This window comes from Pleurodeles waltl, chromosome 1_2 (assembly GCF_031143425.1).
Source record: "Pleurodeles waltl isolate 20211129_DDA chromosome 1_2, aPleWal1.hap1.20221129, whole genome shotgun sequence".
Taxonomy (NCBI): domain Eukaryota; kingdom Metazoa; phylum Chordata; class Amphibia; order Caudata; family Salamandridae; genus Pleurodeles; species Pleurodeles waltl.
In genome coordinates, this window is record NC_090437.1 from 1,119,604,101 (window position 1) to 1,119,622,091 (window position 17,991).

Below are 17,991 nucleotides of genomic sequence, written 5' to 3' on the forward strand. Positions count from 1 at the left end.
CTTCTTCTGCCCAGGAGGTTAAACTACTTTGCGAATCTCCCTGCGCTTTCTTCAAGAAGCTAGATACAGTGTGGGGACCCTTGATCTGGGCCCGCGATGGCGCCGAGTAGCCCTTGCAAAACTGCAACTCCCCGTGGACCGAGAAGGCCTGGGAGCCCCTTCTTTGAGGCCTATATTTTAGCTGCCCAACTGCGGTGGCTGCCCCGCTGGACTGCCGGGCGCTACATGGGAGAAGCAACAAACCCAAGTGGTCCTCTAGGCATAATCATTGCCTAAACGTTGCTCAGTCTCCAGTTCCCCAGGCTGGCACCCACTTCCCAATGGCCACTGCAAGTGGGGTTCACGTGAACTTGCATGCTTTGAATACATCGCATCTCGAGAGGCAGACCCTGGTATGCTCCTAACATTCTATTGCCAGGTTTCCTCTGCTTTTCCGGGCCATCACACAACGTGTGCACTTGCAACCTGGACAGCCTGTGCCCTCTGCACTGTATGGGACCTTTATGCAGATGGCCAACTCCTCACATTTGATCAGTTAACCACAGATTACAATCTACAACCCGGACAATTGATCACATATCAGCAACTGTGCAGCTCCATAAGTAAGTTATGGGAACCACTGAAACAGAACCAGCCCTGCACCTGATCTTGCAGGCCATTTGCACAATGGGCCCTGGGCGGCACCTCATAACATGGCTCTATCGAGCAATAATAGAGCTCTTTGAAACACCGCTCACCTCACTCCGGACCCATTGGGAGGCAGAAATTGCCAGGGAACTACGAGATAAGGAGTGGGAAGTGGCACTATTATACCCTAAAAGAGTGTCCCGTAAGTCACGGTTTAAGAACGTTTGGTTTTATATACTCCACATGGCATATCTCACTCCTGCCTGCTTGAAAGGGTATTACCCCCACGGCACACCTTACATGCTTTCTTTACCCCTAGTTTGATGCAGATCTCAGTCATATGCTGTGGAACTGCCCTACGTTACACCACTATTGGACCGTGGTTCACAACACCTTGAGGGAAGTGGTAGAGCTAACAGACCTTCAAACGTGGGAGGCCTGAGCCTTAGGCATCTACAAGTGTAAAAAGAAAAAGGAAAAGAAAAAGCATAAGGTATGCACTTGGTTCGCAGCATTGGCACTTTTGTTAGCAATCCACACAATCACCCTACACTGGTGAGCGAACACTCTGCCATCCATGGAGGCCTTTAGAGAGGCAATGAATAGGTGGGGGGTGGCAGAGGCGCTACACAGCAAAAAACTGAGCATCCTCCGCCACCGACCCATCTCTAACCATTGGGCAATGATCTTAGCTCATTTTCAGCAGCACACTCAAAATGATACTTTGCCACCCAAAGCACCCACTACATACAGACACCATGACACCAGCCAACATTAGCCAACGCTACTGCTAGAGGTCATAGTTGGGAAAGCTCGACTCAACCCTGCGTAGGTGACCCGCTAGTCTACAGCTGTCCTGGTAGTGCAACACCCACCAGCTGGGTGCCTCCATCTTTCGAGATAACCATCCTATAACAGTTCTCCTAACTTATCTCATAGTTCAATAAATCACAAATAATGTTTTTTTTTAAAAAAATAGGCCTGTTCTAATGGTCAGCCCCCAGTGCCGTATGGCCTGACAAGACAGCAGCTTTTCAAGATTTAACATTATTCAGTGATGTTGGACTTGGCTCTCTCTGCAGGGTCACCCCCAAACTTTTTGTCTTCACTCCTCATTTTCTGAACCTGTTTTTCTTGTTTTTTCTGACTCTGTTCACATTTCCACTGCTAATCAGTGCTAAAGTGCTTGTGTTCTCTCTTTCAGATATGGTAAAACTGGCTTACACCCAATTAGCATGTTTACGTTTCTTTTAAGTCCTAGCAAATGGGTACTACAAATACCCAGGGCCTGTAAAGTAAATGCTACTAGTGGGCTCGCAGGACCTGTTGTACCACCCACTTAAGTAGCCACTGCAGCCTGTGTGTGGTTAAAAACTGCCAATTCGGCCTGGCAAAATAAATCTCCCTTTTTAATACATATGTCAGCTTTGCAGTAGGCTCTAAACGGCCCATAGAGCAGGGTGCATTGTATTGACAAAACTGGACATGTAATTTTAACTTTTACATTTCCTAAATTCATTTTTTACTACTGTGAGGCCTACCTCTCCCATAGGGTAACATTGGGTTACATAAATATTACATTTATTAAGTGATAACTTTTGGCTAGGAACAGATAAAAAATTATATTTGGACTCAAATTAATTGTAATTTAAAATCCTCTTTAATCCTAAAGTCGGATTTTAGATTACATTTTTGAAAATGCCAATTTTAGAAAGCTGGACTTTTCCTGCCCTAAACTTCTGAAGCCTTCTAGGAGTTTCTAGCTGTCTGGACCTGTTAATTGTGCCCCAATCAGGAATGTGTATTGGGGTCAGACAGTGTAGCTGGGAGAGGGCCCTCCTTCGAGGATGGGAGAGGTGGAACCATTCCCTGCCCCACTTACATTTCAAAGGCTGCCTCCGGCACACTCCCAAAGAAACGGACACCTGTCACCCAGACCCTTTCTTGCCTAGGCAGGGAGAAAGGAAATTCCAGAACCAACTGTGAGGGGAAAACTCTAGAAGTTTCTAACACTTCAAAGCTGGCACCAGGTCTAAAAATAGGCCCCTCAGACCCACTCTTCAGTACACTCCTGGACCTGAAGAAAACTACAGAAGGGACTGCCTTGAATCCCAGAGGGCTGCCCAGCTGCTTGAGGCCTACCTTGTTTCTCAGAGGACTGCCCTGCTGCTTGAGGCCTGCCTTGCTCCTCAGAGCACCGCCTCACTGCTACTAGAGAACTGCCGTGTTGCTTGAGGCCTGCCTTGTTCTTCAGAGGACTGCTCCGCTGCTTCAGGGCCTGCCTTATTCTCTAGAGGACTGCTCTGCTGCTTGAGGCCTGCCTTGTTCCTCAGAGCACTACCTCAGTGCTACCAGAGAACTGCCCTGTTGCTTGAGGCCTGCCTTGTTCTTCAGAGGACTGCTCTGCTGCTTCAGGGCCTGCCTTGTTCTCCAGAGGACTGCCCTGCTGCTTGAGGTCGGCCTTGTTCTTCAAAGGACTACCATACTGCTTGAGGTCTTCCTTGCTGCTTGAAAAAGAGACGACCATCTCCTTGAACCCAGGACTACCAGAGTGACTCAAGGGTCAACTGGCTGACGTCCTGTTCTGAGCTACAAGGGCACAACAAGCTCCAGTGGCCTCCCTGCAACTGCCCAGCTGACCTGCTGGAACTGGCCCTGCAATTGAACCTGCCTGAGCCCTGCTGGTCTCTCTGGACTCTACTGGAGTGAGTTCCTGGTCACCAAGAGGTGGATCCCAAAGTTGTGGACCCTTGGCTGGCATCAGTCAAGCTCCTTCTGTGAAATCCTGAAGTTCTGAACTCTGCTTGCTGGACTTTGAGTAGTAACAACATCTCCCTGCATCTGGCCTGACCTCCATTGCAGTCTCCCAGAACTTGTGACTTTCTCTCGGTCTAGCGTGACAAGGTACACACAAATAGCACTTTCTGCTTCTTGGTGCTATTTTTACTTAAACCTTTAATATTGCTTATCTCAGCTTATACTGACTGGATTTTTGTCATTTTGGTCTCATTTGTAGGTAGAACACGCTAGTGCTTTGACCTTATGAAAGTACTGTGGGCTTTTAACCACGCCCATCACTTTCATTTGTTCCTGGGCTTGCCTTGCAAAAATCACCTGATGTCATTGGTAAATGCTTTACTTTTGTCCCGCCTTGAGGCTGTTTTTGTCATGTCTTGCAGACTGCCCCTGTTACATGCATTATTGCACGACTGCCGATATACTTCAGCATGGGTGAACTATTTTTTCTTTTGTCTCTCCCCTTCATGCTGCATGGTGGCCATGGCGCTCACATTGCGAACAGGCACAACAGTGTGAACTCGATCGGCGGTATTGGAGCACTGGTCACATTGTTCACAGTTACCTAATCAGAGTAATTTCTTGTGGCTCTCCCTTTAAAACACTTTAAATTGGTAAATGCTTTACGTGAAACGAAAATCCTCAAAGCGAAAGCGTCTCTCCCGGCACAGCAGGGGAGCTGATACTACAATATTCACTGCTCTCAGGGAAACTCGCCCCATAATGTTTTGCAGGGCATTACGTTTACTAAACATTCATGCTCATTGACTCAGCCTGTGGTGGTCCTAGGACAATGGTACCACCACCAAAACATTGACCACAATGTGTTCTTTCTGTCTACATCATCTCTGGGTTCCCACACTATGTTAGTGGGGACTCCAAAATAATAATCCCTACCACCATTCATTATCTTTTTACGCTCTCTCATGGCTGCAACTTTTGTTTCACAGCTGGGAGAAGCTATGTTTTATGGGTCTTGTTTGTAATATCATTGCAATAGGCCTGCTAGCCTTGAAAATGTGTAATGCACTATGCCCTCTAGGGGCTATGTATGGTTATACTGCATTACCTTCTCCTCATTCTTTTTCATGTTGTTATGCTCTCTAAGAGCTGCCCGTATTGTTACATGACCAAGTTTCTTCCAAATGCTATTTTTATTGTGGTGTCCTCTAGGGGCTGTTCTGAGCATTTTAGTCAACAAACTATAATATTCGCGGCACGAAATCTCAACCCATAATGCTTTGCAGGGTATTACTTTTACAAAACATTTTTGCTCATAACTGTGGTGATTCTAGGACAATGGGACCACCTTTAAAACGCCCTGTCTACATTATCTCTGGGTCCCCACACTGGGTTAGTGGAGACCCCAAAATAATAACCCCTCCCACTATTCAGTGTCTTTTAAGCTTTCTCGTGGCTAGCAGTTTTGTTTTACAGTTGGGAGAAGTTTTGTTTTAAAGGCCTTGTTTGTAATATCAATGCAGTAGGCCTGCTAGGCCTAAAATGCCCTCTAGGGACTAAGTATATGGCTACACTGCATTACTTTCTCTTGTTGTTTTTCATGGGGTTATGCCCTCTCGGGGCTAACAATATGTCTACATGACCATATTTCTTACAAATGATATTTTTGTTATGGTGCCCTCTAGGGGCTGTTTTGAGCATTACAGTCTAATGCCAAAAGTATATTTCTGATAAAGGTTTACATGATAATTGTATATGTTTTAATAATCTCTCCTTATTACAATTATGACCATGATTCAGGCAAACCTAACATCCTTATTACACTATGACTGTCTGGGTGTCCCTTCTAGTTTATTTCTCCTCTGTGGCTGTCTTGTGTCTTTTTTTTTGGGGGGGGGACTGTGTTAGCCAGCCAGCAACTCTGATGGTGGGGTGGTGAAAGTGGTATTCTATTAGAATTAGCATGGCAGATTTAAATTGGGATGCTAAATGGCAACATTTACATTTTGTGCTGCAGATAGAGGAAGAAGGTAAATGGAAGTGCTTCAGTTATATTCAGAGCCACTGGAATAATATGGCAGGAAAAGACAAAATTATGAGGCAGGGTTGACCAATTTATGTGGCAAGAAAAGTCCAGTTATGAATTTACAATTCCAATAGCTCTAACTCAAGCAAATGTGAGACCTACTGAATTGTAAATGCTTGTATTTATTACATTTGATTAAACTTTTTGGGTAAATTGGTGTGGTATATCTCGTGTGCTATGTTGTCACTTTGTTACTGCTTGTGTGCTACCTAAATACTTCACACATTACCTCCAAGTTAAGCCTGACTGCTTTTGCGGCAAGCTACCAGAGGGTTAAGCACAGGTCAATGTAGTAAATTTTGTGGTTCACCCTGACAAGGACTGTGGTTATTGCTTGAGGTATTTCACTCCCCCTAAGCCCCCCGCAATCAAAACCCTAGTTTCTCACACGAGACACTTCAGCTTTGATGGTTTACAAACATGCAATAAATTAATTACGTAGAATTCCATGTGCTTATTACCTGTCAAAAGTAACTCCTTTTCCAACTAGTACAAGGGGAGAGTCCTTTTCGCTAGAGCTTCCATTATAGTGAATTTCTAAAAAGACTGGAGGCTCATCAGATCCTTTTGATACACTCAAGAATGCTCCCATCTCTTGCTCTTCTATCCATGCTTGTGGCCTGTGATGGGAAAAGATGCATTAGTGTGCTGAAGTGACTACACTACACAGATATATATGACTCAAGTTTCATATAAATAGGATTTCAGCAATTATGCAACTGTTCCCGGTGCAGTGAACAGCACAATAAAAAGATTGCAGATTTACTTTTGAATCCCATATGGAGTTACACAGACCATTGGGGGTGTACACAAGTTTCACAGATACATAGTAACAACCGACTGGGTACAAAGGTAGTCCTTACAAGTACATTTTGGGAGCAAGTGGCTTTCAGGATTAGTAAATAGAACAGGTACAACTATAGCGTATCTGAGGGAAAAGATGCAAAAGGAGTATAATAAACCATGGTGGAGCAAGCTACAAGTTTAGAATTTTAACCTCTTTGGTGCGGGCGTCGGCCACTGGCCGATGCCCACACACCCTCCCTGGTGCGGGTCACGACCAGTGGCCGACACCAGGAAGGGCATTAATAAATGCTCGGGTGCGTTGCACCCGAGGTTTTTTTTTTTTTTTCAAAAAACTTCCCCCAGGAGACAAGGAAGCTTCCGTGTCTCCCCCTGCCCCCCACCCGCCCCTTTGTGACGCGGCGCGCTGACGTTTCAAAGGTGTTTTCCCCATCAAAGCAGGAAGCAGCCTTGCGGCCGCTTCCTACTTTGATGGGGAAAACGGCCTTTTCCACGTTCGGGAAGGCCTCGTAAGAAAGGGGAGTGTCTCCCCTTTCTTACGAGGCCTTCCTGAAAGTGTTTCCTGGCCCCCGGTCGCAGCTGTGCGATCGGGGGCCAGGAAACACCACTAGACACCAGGGATTTCACTTTAGGGGGGGTGGCCCCCCCGGAAAACGGGCCACCCCCCCCCCCCCCCACGGCATAATTTTTTATTTTTTTTAAAAGGTAGGTGCCCCCTGGGGGGGCGCGATCGCACCCCCCCAGGGGATTTTTTTTTTTTTTAAATAAAAATAAAATAAAATGAAATGACAGGGGGTTGCCCGTGGGTAGGGTGACCCCCTGTGGGGGCAATAATTTTTTTTAGATGTTGTAGGGTTTCCCTGGGGGCCATTTTGGCCCCCAAGGAAACCATACAACAACTAAAAAAAAATATATGTATATATAGATCTAAATATATCTATGTAGATAGATATATCTATGTACATATATATCTATGTGTATATATATATATATATATATATATATATATATATATATATATATATATATATATATATATATATATATATATAGAGAGAGAGAGAGGTAGATCTATATCAAAGAGATTTATAAAGCGCGCTACTCACCTGTGAGGGTCTCAAGGCGCTTGGGGGGGAAAGGGGCTGGGAGGTTCACTGTTCGAAAAGCCAGGTTTTGAGGACCTTCCTGAAAAGAAGTAGGTTTTGGGTCTTGCGAAGGTGGGTTGTGAGGGCGTTCCAGGTTTTGGGTGCAAGGTAGGAGAAGGATCTGCCCCCGGTGGTGGTGTGTTTGATGCGGGGGACAGAGGCGAGAGAGAGGTCAGCTGAGCGGACGTTTCGTGTGGGGGTGTGGAAGGTGACTCTCGTTGAGGTAGGCAGGGCCTGTGTTGTGGAGTGATTTGTGTGCGAGGATGAGGATCTTGAAGGTGATCCTTTTGTCAATGGGGAGCCAGTGGAGGGATTTGAGGTGTGGAGAGATGTGTTTGTGTCGGCGGAGGTCGAGGATGAGTCGTGCTGCTGAGTTCTGGATGCGTGTAGTTTGCGCTTGAGTTTTAGAGTGGTGCCGGCGTAGAGGGCGTTTCCGTAATCAAGCCTGCTGCTGATGAGTGCGTGAGTGACAGTTTTTCTGGTCTCTGTGGGGATCCATTTGAATGTTTTTCAGTATACGGAGTTTGTTGAAGCATGAGGAGGTAAGAGCGTTGATTTGTTGGGTCATCGAGAGGGAGGAGTCTAGGATGATGCTGAGGTTGCGTGCGTGGTTGGCGGGGGTGGGTGCAGGGCCTAGCGTGGTGGGCCACCATGGGGGGTCCCAGGTGTTTTTGTGTGGGCCAAAGAGGATTTTTTCGGTTTTGCTTGAGTTGAGTTTCAGGTGGTTGGCTGTCATATACAGGGAGTGCAGAATTATTAGGCAAATGAGTATTTTGACCACATCATCCTCTTTATGCATGTTGTCTTACTCCAAGCTGTATAGGCTCGAAAGCCTACTACCAATTAAGCATATTAGGTGATGTGCATCTCTGTAATGAGAAGGGGTGTGGTCTAATGACATCAACACCCTATATCAGGTGTGCATAATTATTAGGCAACTTCCTTTCCTTTGGAAAAATGGGTCAAAAGAAGGACTTGACAGGCTCAGAAAAGTAAAAAATAGTGAGATATCTTGCAGAGGGATGCAGCACTCTTAAAATTGCAAAGCTTCTGAAGCGTGATCATCGAACAATCAAGCGTTTCATTCAAAATAGTCAACAGGGTCGCAAGAAGCGTGTGGAAAAACCAAGGCGCAAAATAACTGCCCATGAACTGAGAAAAGTCAAGCGTGCAGCTGCCACGATGCCACTTGCCACCAGTTTGGCCATATTTCAGAGCTGCAACATCACTGGAGTGCCCAAAAGCACAAGGTGTGCAATACTCAGAGACATGGCCAAGGTAAGAAAGGCTGAAAGACGACCACCACTGAACAAGACACACAAGCTGAAACGTCAAGACTGGGCCAAGAAATATCTCAAGACTGATTTTTCTAAGGTTTTATGGACTGATGAAATGAGAGTGAGTCTTGATGGGCCAGATGGATGGGCCCGTGGCTGGATTGGTAAAGGGCAGAGAGCTCCAGTCCGACTCAGACGCCAGCAAGGTGGAGGTGGAGTACTGGTTTGGGCTGGTATCATCAAAGATGAGCTTGTGGGGCCTTTTCGGGTTGAGGATGGAGTCAAGCTCAACTCCCAGTCCTACTGCCAGTTCCTGGAAGACACCTTCTTCAAGCAGTGGTACAGGAAGAAGTCTGCATCCTTCAAGAAAAACATGATTTTCATGCAGGACAATGCTCCATCACACGCGTCCAAGTACTCCACAGCGTGGCTGGCAAGAAAGGGTATAAAAGAAGGAAATCTAATGACATGGCCTCCTTGTTCACCTGATCTGAACCCCATTGAGAACCTGTGGTCCATCATCAAATGTGAGATTTACAAGGAGGGAAAACAGTACACCTCTCTGAACAGTGTCTGGGAGGCTGTGGTTGCTGCTGCACGCAATGTTGATGGTGAACAGATCAAAACACTGACAGAATCCATGGATGGCAGGCTTTTGAGTGTCCTTGCAAAGAAAGGTGGCTATATTGGTCACTGATTTTTTTTTGTTTTGTTTTTGAATGTCAGAAATGTATATTTGTGAATGTTGAGATGTTATATTGGTTTCACTGGTAATAATTAATAATTGAAATGGGTATATATTTTTTTTTGTTGAGTTGCCTAATAATTATGCACAGTAATAGTCACCTGCACACACAGATATCCCCCTAACATAGCTAAAACTAAAAACAAACTAAAAACTACTTCCAAAAATATTCAGCTTTGATATTAATGAGTTTTTTGGGTTCATTGAGAACATGGTTGTTGTTCAATAATAAAATTAATCCTCAAAAATACAACTTGCCTAATAATTCTGCACTCCCTGTATATATATATCACTTTTGTCAATATGTGTGTGGTTTCCCTGGGGGGAAAAGGGTCCGACTTGTCTAGTGGCAGTTTTAGTGCCATAAAGAAGCGCAGAAGGTTTATATGCCTACTGCAAAGAGCACATCTGTATTTTATGTAAATAGCTGAGTACATTAGTAAAGTCTATGGAGAGATGAAGGGCACTTTTGCTGGGTGGTAATGAGGGAATCCGAGGAGGAGGGAGTGGGAGCACCAATAACGATTGTTGGACTGGGCGCAGGAGGTGCTAAAGACTGTGACGAATGGTATGTGACAAGGTGTTTTTTGAGTGTCTTGAAAGTACGTGCTGATTGAGGGAAGAAGCGCAGGTAAGGTGGCCTCTACTGTTGCACGTATCTCACACACACCATCGATTTTGTGACTGTCTACGTAGGCTAGTGTTTTAGACCTACAGTTTAGCCAATAGCAGAGATGGCATCTTGATGGATGACTGCTGCCTGCACTCGGGTTATAGAGGACCGCTCTGACATAGGATCAGAGACTGAGACATCAGATACTGAGACAGCATCTGAGGGATAGGACAATGGCGCAGACTCTGGGAGTGATTTTTCAGTCAGAGGAGTCCCATTCGAAAACTCCTCTTCCAGTACATTATGAGGGAGGTGATGAGGACAGTCCTGCTGTCCCTTCGCAAGCTGTTCGTGCAACTGGGTAATAGTGGGTTAGGCCAACCCAGAGAGCAGGTGAATGCGGCGGCAAGCAGATAGAGAGTGCTCTCTTGGGAGCTCCCCAATTTAGTTCAGCCCCAAATTCCACCACCCAAATCATATTGTGGAGACATCAAAATTGTCTATGGCAAAACAAACTGGTTTTGTAAGGCAGGCACCTGTGTTTTTGGTCCTGGATTCGGCGGCCATATAGAGAAACACACTAAACCCAAACATTTCTGGAAACTAGACATTCGGGGGAGTCCACAGAGGTGTGACTTGTGTGGATTCCCCAAAGTTTTCTTACCCAGAATACCCTGCAAAGCTGAAATGTTGAAAAAAACCTCAATTTTTCTCGCATTTCTGTCACACAAACTACAGGAATATGCTGGGATCCACAACATTCCTACCACCCAGTGACTCCTCACCTGTCCTGATAAAAACACTACCCCACTTGAGTGCCTACACCTAGTGCCTGTGTCAGGAATGGATCACCCCAGGGTCAACAGCTGCCTCACGTAAGGACCAACATTGACCGTTGTGTGATCTATTCCTGTCGCAGGCACCAGGCCTAACCACACAAGTGAGGTATCATATTTATCGGGAGACTTGGGGGAACGCTGGGTGGAAGGAAATTTGTGGCTCCTCTCAGATTCCAGAACTTTCTGTCACCGAAATGTGAGGAAAACGTGTTATTTTAGCCACATTTTGAGGTTTCCAAAGGATTCTGGGTAACAGAACCTGGTCCGAGCCCCACAAGTCACCTCATCTTGGATTCCCCTGGGTTTCTAGTTTTCAAAAATGTGCTGGTTTGCTAGGTTTCCCCAGGTGCCGGCTGAGCTAGATGCCAAAATCCACAGGTAGGCACTGTTTTCTATGAAAAAATGTGATGTGTCCACGTTGTGCTTTGTGGCATTTCCTGTCGCGGGCGCTAGGCCTACCCACACAAGTGAGGTATAATTTTTATCGGGAGACTTGGGGGAACGCTGGGTGGAAGGAAATTTGTGGCTCCTCTCAGATTCCAGAACTTTCTGTCACCGAAATGTGAGGAAAACTTGTTTTTTTAGCCACTTTTTGAGGTTTGCAAAGGATTCTGGGTAACAGAACCTGGTCCGAGCCCCGCAAGTCACCCCTCCTTGGATTCCCCTAGGTCTCTAGTTTTCAGAAATGCACAGGTTTGGTAGGTTTCCCTATGTGCCGGCTGAGCTAGAGGCCAAAATCTACAGGTAGGCACTTTGGAAAAAACAGCTGTGTTTTCTATAAAAAAAATAGTATGTGTCCATGTTGTGTTTTGGGGCATTTCCTGTCGCGGGCACTAGGCCTACCCACACAAGTGAGGTATCATTTTTATCGGGAGACTTGGGGGAACATAGAATAGCAAAACAAGTGTTATTGCCCCTTATCTTTCTCTACATTTTTTCCTTCCAAATATAAGAGAGTGTGTAAAAAAGACGTCTATTTGAGAAATGCCCTGCAATTCACATGCTAGTATGGGCACCTCGGAATCCAGCGATGTGCAAATAACCACTGCTCCTCAAAACCTTATCTTGATCCCATTTTGCAAATGCAAAGGTTTTCTTGATACCTCTTTTTCACTCTTCATATTTCAGCAAATGAATTGCTGTATACCCAGTATAGAATGAAAACCAACTGCAGGGTGCAGCTCATTTATTGGCTCTGGGTACCTAGGGTTCTTGATGAACCTACAAGCCCTTTATATCCCCGCAACCAGAAGAGTCCAGCAGACAAAACGGTATATTGCTTTCAGAAATCTGACATCGCAGGAAAAAGTTACAGAGTAAAACAAAGAAAAATGGCTGTTGTTTTCAGCTCAATTTCAATATTTTTTTATTTCAGCTGTTATTTTCTGTAGGAAAACCTTGTAGGATCTACACAAATCACCCCTTGCTGAATTCAGAATTTTGTCTAGTTTTCAGAAATGTTTAGCATTCCGGGATCCAGCATTGGTTTCACACCCATTCCTGTCACTAACTGGAAGGAGGCTGAAACCACCAAATATAGTAGAAATGGGGTATGTCCCAGTAAAATGCCAAATTTGTGTTGAAAAATTTGGTTTTCTGATTCAAGTCTGCCCGTTCCTGAAAGGTGGGAAGATAGCGATTTCAGCACCAGAAACCCTTTGTTGATGGCATTTTCAGGGAAAAAACCACAAGCCTTCTTCGGCAGCCCTTTTTTCCCATTTTTTTGGAAAAAACAAAATGTTCACTGTATTTTGGCTATTTTCTTGGTCTCCTCCAGGGGAAACCACCAACTCTGGGTACCATTAGAATCCCTAGGATGTTGGAAAAAAAGGACGCAAATTTGGCGTGGTTAGCTTATATGGACAAAAAGTTATGAAGCCCTAAGCGCGAACTACCCCAAATAGCCAAAAAAGGGCTCAGCACTGGGGGGGAAAAGGCCCAGCAGCTAAGGGGTTAAAGCTTGATTTCATTTTTTGTTTTCAAACAGCACAAGAAATCTGCCTTTATAAATTGAACATCTGCTTCACAGAATCATAATTTATGTGATTTTATTAACATAATGTACTATTACCACAGAGGAAATTCCTCATCCACTGTAGAGTGCATTTAGATTGCTAGTGGATACTTCAAACTGGGCTGGATCCTAAATAAAGGCAATCTGTAAGAAGAGGGGATACAGCAATGAATCCTTCTGGAATTGTCAACAGTCACGGGTGAATCATCTCAAGCAAACACCAAATTAATTTTGCCACACCAGCATCTGAAAAAGTCAGTTATTGGGTAATAAAACAGACATGAGGCACAGATAGAAAGGTTGCAAGGAGATGCTCTACAAATAGTCATTGTGCGTTTGGCCATGCCTGTAATGGAATGTGTTGGCTAATAAAAGCCTGGCCAACTGGCTTTGCCAATGCTTGGTTTCAATGTCTTTGAGGTCTCTCCCCTAAACATGATAATATTGGCTTATCCCCAATTGTCATATTTAATTTACTTCCAAGTCCCTAGTAAAGTGCAGTACATGTGCCCATGGCCTGTAAATTAAATGCTGCTAGTGGCCCTACAGCACCGATTGTGCCACCCGCTTAAGTAGCCCTTTAAACATGTCTCAGGTCTGCCATTGCAGAGTATGTGTGTGCAGTTTTAAACTCCCATTTCGACCTGGCAAAAAACGCTTTTGCCAGGTTCAAATCATCTGCTTTAATACATATACGTCACCCTAGGGTAGGCCCTGGACAGCCAAGAGGGCAGGTGCAATGTATTTAAAAAGTATGACATAAATATTTTTTTTACTTTCATATGTTTTGGTAGTGCAAAAACTCTTAAATTTGTTTTTCACTACTGCAAGGCCTGCCTCTCCCAAAGGATAACACTGGAGTTGTCTTATTAAATTTTATAAGTGTATCTTCCAAATGGGAAGAGATAATTCCTTCACTTTTGGTGTCTGTGGAATCACAATTTAGAATCCTAACTTATGGCGAAGTTGGATTTTAAATTGCAATTCTGAAGATGCCACTTTTAGAAAGTGCAAAACAACAGACGATGGACGGAATGCAAAGCAAATCAAACATTCACCCCCAGTCACAGATCTGGGTTTAATCCATCAGTTTTTTGCTTGCCATGCCATTCCAGTTTGGACCCAGTGATATGCAAATCAGTCTTGACCCTATTCCCCATGGGAACAGTCCAGCCCGAACTTCTAGGCCAGGTCCTCACTGAACAAGAAACAAGCATCCTGGGACCGGTTTCAGGGTATCACCCTTCATCAGCCAGGCTAGCTTGGAAACAACTGAAACCTACCTTATGTGTACTTTGGCATTGCTGTTAACTACCCGGAGCCTGTCTTCAACCACTTCTACAAATTTTGTAGGCGTTAAATGATTGGCGGGTGCTTCCATCAGATATCTTGCCAGGTTTTGACCCTCTGCGTACACAACTCCTTTCAGCCATTCTTCAGTGTCAGAGCTGTAAAACAAAGACACAGCAGCATTTTGATGCAACAATCAGGTTTTAACTACTTGTTAGTAAATAAATAGGTGCAAAGATACTAACAAAAATATCACAATGCAACAAGCGAGCAAACACACCCTTCTCAAGCCAAGGCCTCCTGAAAGACAACATGATTTTCCTGGCAGAAACGGAAAGCATGACCCACATCGTTAGACTAGAAAAATATCAACTTGTTAAGAGAAGGACACATTATAGTACCCGAGATGAGAGAATAACCGGAAGCTGAGAAGAGAAAACAGCCGGGAATGGATCTGAAGAGGAAGAACTCGGGGCTGAGGGAGCAAAGCAGGTGAGTGGAAGTGATGGATGAAATGAAACATAAAATTCTACCAATTTGAGCTGTAGACTAGTGCTTATTGTTGATTTTTACTGTCTACCGATTTTGCAACCCATTCCCCTGTGTTTTTAGGCCTGCCACCCTCTGCCTGTTACCAGAGAGGGTTACCATTTGTGACAAGCTGCTAACATACAGTTATTGGTGAAACTATGAGCTCTGTACATGCATAGCCTTGCCAGGGCGTACAGTGACAGATCAGACGTTTGTGCATTTGGATCTGTCTCAGTTGCTAGGCCAGCCTGACTCTCAGAGCCAATCATGGACCTAAAGGGGCGAGACGGGGAGCTGAGCTCTATGGGACCAGGGGTGCAGCCTGGTCAGGGAGATTTTTTTGGAGGGCGGGGGGGTTGGGGTGGAATTTCAAACATCCCAACTTATAAAACCAGTGGGCTGCAGGGTAACTGGGCAAGATGACCAAGGTTCGGGATGACTGTTCTCATGAGGAGCAGGGTCAGAACTGATTTGCAGTAGGTCTGATTTAGAGTTTGGTGTACAGGTACTCTGTTACAAAGGCAACAAAGTACCTGTCCACCATTCTCAAATGTCTGCCTGCCCAATTTTGAGTCAGACGGCCTGTAAGTTTTACACCGAAGGAGTATAATTTACTCCATCAGTGCAAAATGTACTCTGCTGGCCCAACAAACTAGGCCACGTCAGGAATAAGCCATCAGACTATCTGCCCTATTTATAGTGGAGAGACGGATAACCTTTTTTTTTTTTTTTGCAGTCACTCTGTCCACCACTGCTAAGTGAGAAAACTCCCACGGAGTGGAGGTCATTAGTTTGTTTTTCAAAAACAAACTAAATCTTTGGGTGTTTTTTTTTTTTTAAATAAAAAACTTTGAAAAAAATATGACAGTCAGCGGTCACATTTGACGTAGCTGTTAGTAAAACTTTTAGCACACTGACAGAAGCCACTATGATGGCGGGTCCTGCCAATGTATAGAGATGTTCGCAGGGTTGGCGGACATCTCTAAATTTAGTAGGCAGAGTAAAGGCAAGGTGACGGGTGTAAAGTCCTCCGATACTCTGTCTACCTTTACTCTGTCTGCCAAACCCTAAATCATACCCTTTGCCTAGAGTGGACCAAAAGCAATAGTTCAAAATGCTACCCCCAAAGGACTGCCAGTGTTTAGCCTACTTGCAAGTATTTGTCTCAACGTCTGGGTGTTTAATTGACAGTAGTATGCATGGAAACCTGAGATTGGCACAGCTTTTCAAGACTGCTACTGCCGATGTTTATGAATTCTAAAAAGTAGTACATTTGCATGTATTCAAGTAAAACTTCTATGAGTGCAGATTTGCTACTGTTTTGTAAACCGGTCACTATAAACATTTAGGTTCATTATAAAAAAAATGAACAGATTCAAACCTCTCAGTGAAATTAGGATGATGAGAAAAACCAACTAAGTCATAGCAGACTTGACTCAGGCACCACACCAAACTACCTGGCTAAGAATGCATTTATTTGGGGGATCTCACACCCCAAACACCACCTTCCCTCGAAGCTACACCACTGTCTGGTACCCACATTGTTTGAGTAGAACTGTGAACCATAAGTCTATCTGCCCATGTTAGGTCTGCTTGGGCAGTCCAGTCAGTAAAATTTATAAATCACTGTACCCAGCCCTAACTGAAAAGCTGCAAACCTGCACTGCTGCTCTCCAGGTCAGACGGTCCTATTGGGCAGTCAGGCAGTACCTGATAGGCTGGTATGACATGGTCAGTATGGGCCAGTTTTTTAACAGTGTGTGGGCCTGTTTTATGGGCAGGTTGGCCAGTCTTTACAGTTGATTTCCCAGATACTGCCATTAACATTGCATGCAGAAAGCACAAATGCAAACAAACAATAATGGTTCCGCGGGGCTCTCTTTTCATGTACGTATACACAACCCAACGCTCTTTCTAGGTCTTCAGATTACACAGCTCTGTTTATTCTCAAAAGTACAAATAAATGTCAGCAAAATCAATGAAAAGTGCAGACGGCGCAGTGCTCAAAAGGTGCAGTGATTTACATTGTGATTAAAATCTTTCATCACCCTTATGTGTTCCTTTTGTGGCCAGCAAATCAATTGAGGCCCTTTTGAAACGGTCACGCGACTCTTGGGATCAGGATGTGCTCAACATGCCTCCTGCATTTTTTGTAATTAATTTTCAGAAGACAGGGTCCATTTCCTTGAGTCCTCAAGTGGCTGCCACAACATATTGGTCAGGTTGTGGCCAGCCAGTCAGGATTTACTGGTCCCCCTTATATTGCCCAACCAGAGAATATCTATGCATCAATATTCCAGATATACCTATCTGTTTTGAACCCCTTTATGACTCGAGCACTTCTTCAGATACAAAATCTCAAAAACGGCTGAAAGGATTTGTACAAAATCACAAAAAGTAACGTCTAACCTTCTGCCAATTTTGGTGTAATTCTGTTCAGCATTGTTTTGCAGTAGCTGCTTTAAACGTTTCCTATGGGAATTAGCATGGAAAAAAAAACAACAACATTTTTGGTCCTCCCCACTTTTTTTAGCCCCCAATTGATGGATTGCCCCAAAAAGTTCTATAAGGAGCTGATGTGATTTTTGGGAAGTTTTATCAAGATTTGTTGAACGGGGACAATGTTACTAGCGAAACAAAAAATACTTTCTTATTGCAACAATGACCTATCTGTAACTGCACAGGTTCTCTCTCTCTCACACACACACGCAATTGCTTGTTGCGGGGGTCCCATCAGTTTGATCTGTACCACCTTTTGCGTCCCCTTACATATCACTTCTAGAGACACCACTGCGTTTGGTTCAGAGAATGCTTGCAAGTATGTTTAGCGAGGCAGACAGAGCCAAGCTACTGAATTAATTGAAAGTATTTGTGCAAAACAGAGCCTTCTTCAAAGACTGGACACTCATTGAGGTTGTATGATGGTGCTGGTAGACCAGGGCAGGCTGAATTGGATGCTTGAGACAAAATTGCAGGCTTTCTGAAGAGTGAGTGGCGATTCTTAGTAAGGGCGATTGGGAGGCTATGACAATAGCTGAATTTACTTAGTAGAGGGGTGTTCAGTGTAGACTATGCGAGCCAGATTCATGACATATTTTCAGGATATCCTTGACTACGTAATCAAGTTCCACTGAGCCTCTTTGTATGCAAATCTATTTTAGCACTACTTTGTAAAGGAAAAAAAGGTAATGCGTTAGCAGATGTCCAGGGGGTGGAAAATGTTTCAGCAGATATGGTTAACATGATCCAACTCAGCACTGGAA

At 44.5% G+C, this 17,991-nt stretch overlaps 1 protein-coding gene across 1 annotated transcript in view; it reads right to left on the reverse strand.

Moving 5' to 3' along the window:
• Window positions 1-17,991, reverse strand: part of LAP3 (leucine aminopeptidase 3) — a 159,468-nt gene that overhangs the window by 52,685 nt on the left and 88,792 nt on the right. The window contains exons 6-7 of the mRNA XM_069202263.1: window positions 14,191-14,355; window positions 5,932-6,090 (exon numbers count right to left, since the gene is read on the reverse strand). Coding sequence (XP_069058364.1) covers window positions 5,932-6,090; window positions 14,191-14,355 — 324 coding nt within the window. The remainder of the gene's footprint in view (window positions 1-5,931; window positions 6,091-14,190; window positions 14,356-17,991) is intronic.